Below are 3,912 nucleotides of genomic sequence, written 5' to 3'. Positions count from 1 at the left end.
ACCGCCGGACCCTGGGGGCCTCCCCGCCCTCAGCGGTCAGGTGACGAGCCCCCGGCCCCGGGACTACGGCCCCCAGCGCAGCCGAGCGCGGCGCCCCCTTTGCTTCCAGAGAGAGAGAGAGACCCCCGACCCACTGGGCCAGCCCGCGCCTGGGTGCCCTCAGCCGCAGAGACGCCCCCACCTCAGCCTGCCGCCCTCCCGGCCCCTGCCCAAGGCAGCCGGGCTCCCTGCTCCCCGGAGGGCCCGGGGCTCCGGGGATCGCGGGGCTGCCCGCGGCTACGGGCAGCGCACCGCGCTCCCGCAGTGCAGCCTCAGACCCCTTGCAGCCTGGCCTGCGAGAGCTGTTCTGGGGGTGTGGAAGATGCTGCCCGGAGCCCGCTCACCCAGTTTCTTCCCGCCCAGGTTCCCTGTCGACGCTGGCGGGTCTTGAGCGAGACACTGCCTCCGAGCTTGGCGAGGCTCCATAGGAGGCAGAGAGGTAAGCTGGCGCGTCTGAGAACCCGGGTGGAGTGCCGGGAGCGGGGGTCCCAGACTCTTCGGCGGCTCGAGGCCCCTCTCTCTTCCCACGGGCGGGGGCCCAGTCTCTGGGGCGGAGCCCCGAGCGTTTTGCGTTTTACCGGTTGACCAAGAGCACTCCCCACCCCCCAAGTCGGTTGGCTCAGGCTTGGGTGGCCAGGCTCACCTGGGTGCCAAGAGGGGTCTGTCGTTATTGCTCTGGAGGCTGGCTCCACATGTGAAGAGTCAGGCGATCGTATTTGCAAGAGCTGGGCTGGATTTCCGCGCTGATGTTTTGTGCAGTTAATGATTTGCTGGCGGAAAGGTAGGGCAAGGGTTGATCTGGGAGGAGTCGGGCACCTTCTCTGTGAGACCCCCTGTGTATCCCTGCTGCTCACCTGAGGGCAGCAGGTTTGCAGGAGTCGAGCCTCACCTCACCTGGTGCTCTTGGCTTTTATGCTAACAGGAGCTACTCAGGCCTCAGAGCTGCCGTCCCATCCGGAACGGAGCCTCTTCTGTTCCCACTTGCGTTGGGCGTGGACACGCCTCGGGCTTCCCCTCTGTCAGCCCTAGCTGTGGTCTGGCTCCCTGAGGGGCCGGCTTCTGTGAAACAGACCCTCCAGCTCTGGGCCTTGGCTCCTCTGCCCACCCAGTGTGCCGCCCACCCAGGGGAAGGCAGCGCTTGGGTCCATTGGCGGGGCCTGGTTGCACCAAAGGTATTCACTGAGTAGCCAGCGCTTCCTGAGCCGCAGCTTTGTGCCTGCACCTTGCCCCCGGGCAGGTTTGCCAACCAGCCCCTGGCCTCCCCCGCTCCATTCTGGGTGCCCCCTCTCCGTCCCTAGGCCACGACCCTCACAGCAGGTGGCCGGCCGGGTGCTCTGCACTGCCGTGTTGCGAGATGTTCCTCTCCCCTCCTCCTGGAGGAGACCGGGGATGTGCTCTTTTGGATGGCTTCCATCCATTCCGCCTCGGTGTGACTGCAGTTTTCAGTGCCGAGCTAGAACTTAGAGTGTGTAAACTCCTTGGCTCACGGTGGTGCCAGCTTCTGGACTTGGATGGCCCGCGATGCTTGTGGGATGTCTCGGTGGCTCTGCTCTGGAATAATGCCTTCCCTTGTTTTCAGAGTCACCTGGCTTCTGTGCTATGTATCCCAGTGACGGCATGTCCTCCTGTGATAGGGGAAGCCAGGCTCTTGCCACGCGGTGTTCCCCAGGTTCCCGTTTGCATGCTGCAGTCTCTCCATCCTCTGCAGCGAGCTGGCTTGCAAGGTGTCCGGGCGTGCTTCAGGCGAAGGCTTCTAGGAAGGCCGGGCGGTGGGGACTCCACGGCAGGGCCAGCTCCGGGCTGTGCTTTCCGGCTGCCTGGTCGATGCCTCACCGGGGACAGAGAGCCTCTCGCTGTTAGCATTCTTCAAGGGGCCATGTGTCTGCAGCCTGCACTCGGCAGCCCTGGAGCCGGGACGAGGGCCACGGGGGTGCGCTCCTGCTCTCGGCCCTGTTGCGTCGCTGGGGTGCTGTTGGGGGCTTGCATGCATTCCTGCAGCTCAGCTCCTGTCACTTGGCATGTTTGTTTCCTGATCAAGAGAGATCCTTGGTTACTTTTATTATCATTAATACACTTGTTTATTTTTAGTACTGCCGAGTCTTGCTGCATGAGCTTTCTCTTGTGGCAGAGCACGGCCCTAGGGTGCTTCAGGGGTTGGCCTCAGTAGCTGCCGCACGTGCTCTCAGTCGTTGCGGTTCCCGGGCTCTAGAGCAGGCCCAGCAGTTGTGGTGCTCGGGCTTTGTCGTTCCACGGCACGTGGGATCTTCCCAGACCAGGGATCGAACCCGTGACTCCTGCATTGGCAGACGGATTCTTTACCACTGAGCTACTAGGGAAGCCCTGATTTGTTTTAAGTGTATCAGGGGATCTTTGAAGAGAACTGCCTTTTGTCTGCCTGGACTTTGCTGTGTTTCTGCAGACGTGTGGGTAACAAAGCAGGAAACGCCGCTGAAGGTGGGTCCTGGGCTCTGATCCACAGGTGGGGCGAGAGCAGCGGTGTCTGAAAAGGACTAGCGAGGCGCGGGTGGAGCAGACCCCTGCCTGGACCAGCGCTCGCTGCAGGCTCAGGAAGGCCATCGCTGTGTGTTCTCTTTCCTGGACACTAACTGTTTTAATATATTTTATTTGTAAGTTTATTTATTTTTGGCTGGACCATGCGGCACATGGGGTCTTTGTTCCCCTATCAGGGATTAAACCCGTGGCCCCAGCCGTGGAAAAGCAGACTCTTAACTACGGCACTCTGGGCGGGTCCCTGGAGGGCACCATCTTTGCAGCATGGTTTGTGTGTCGGCCTGTCCCCTGCTGCAGGCCTGGACCAGCAGACGCCCTCCCACGGCGCGTCCTCCACTTGGGGCTGTGACCTCTCTGCCCGGGGTGCTGCAGAGCCATGGCGACCGAGGAGAAGAAGCCGGAGACGGAGGCCGCCCGAGCACAGCCCACCCCGTCATCCTCGGCCACACAGAGCAAGGTGCGTCCCCGGGGGCCCCAGGGAACGGCCAGGGCACGGAGGACGCGAGACGCTCGGAAATGGTATTTCAAGTGCGTAAGCCTGTTCTCCCTCCCCACTGAAACAGTGCCGGCTTTCACTCCAAACCACATCCCCAGCCAGTGCTTTTATGGGCCGTGTTGGGGATGCCCCCCTGTCACCTGGGGAGGGGGCTTTGTCAACCCTTGGTCTTGATCGTAAGAGTCTCTGTGGGACTCAGACAACGTCTCTTGTTAAGCTCCCCAACTCTGGTCCCACCCTTCCCTGTGGAGGTAGCCCGCAGGCAACAGGCAGGTCTGCCCAGGGGCACAGGATTCAGGGGAGCTTGCGGGGGGCGGACCTTGGCACGGGTTGGGGGCTGCTGAAGCAGGGCTGGCGCTGCTGGGGCTCCCAGCTGCACGGTGGGGGGCAGGTGCTTCCGGGAGGGGTCCCCGTGTTTCTAGTCTGGATGGTAGAGTACGGGAGAAGCAGGGCTGGTGTGCAAAGTCCAGGCTCAGGGTTAGGCACGTGTGTTCAGCCGGATGAGGGCTCTCGGAGGTGCTGTCCAGAGCTTGACCTTACACCTTGGGCATCACGTCCAGACTGGCGATCAGTGGGCAGTGGGGTAACTGTTTGCTGACCAGTGCTCTCTCTTTAACAGCCCACACCGGTGAAACCAAACTATGCTCTTAAATTCACCCTGGCCGGCCACACGAAAGCTGTGTCCTCTGTGAAGTTCAGCCCCAACGGGGAGTGGCTGGCGAGTTCGTGTAGGTGCCCCCGCCCTGTGACTGCTGGTTGAGACTCTGCAGAGACGGGCCGGGGCGGGGGAGCCTGGTGACAGGTGCTGAGGACGCGGCTCCTTGGGTGCGGCTGTGGGCAGCCCAGATGTTGACTGGAGGCCTTGA

The 3,912-nt window shown here is 62.4% G+C and overlaps 1 protein-coding gene across 1 annotated transcript in view; it reads left to right on the top strand.

Moving 5' to 3' along the window:
* The first annotated feature begins 306 nt into the window (after positions 1-306).
* LOC104984286 (WD repeat-containing protein 5) overlaps positions 307-3,912 on the top strand; it is a 14,645-nt gene continuing 11,039 nt past the window's right edge. The window contains exons 1-3 of the mRNA XM_010833958.1: positions 307-478; positions 2,848-3,007; positions 3,666-3,774. Of these exons, the coding sequence (XP_010832260.1) occupies positions 2,927-3,007; positions 3,666-3,774 (190 nt within the window). The 5' untranslated portion in view covers positions 307-478; positions 2,848-2,926. The remainder of the gene's footprint in view (positions 479-2,847; positions 3,008-3,665; positions 3,775-3,912) is intronic.

The sequence above is a fragment of the Bison bison genome, unplaced genomic scaffold, assembly GCF_000754665.1.
Source record: "Bison bison bison isolate TAMUID 2011002044 unplaced genomic scaffold, Bison_UMD1.0 scf7180017845365, whole genome shotgun sequence".
Lineage (NCBI taxonomy): Eukaryota > Metazoa > Chordata > Mammalia > Artiodactyla > Bovidae > Bison > Bison bison.
Note: the sequence above shows the minus strand (reverse complement) of the source record. Positions and strands in the feature narration are given on the sequence as shown.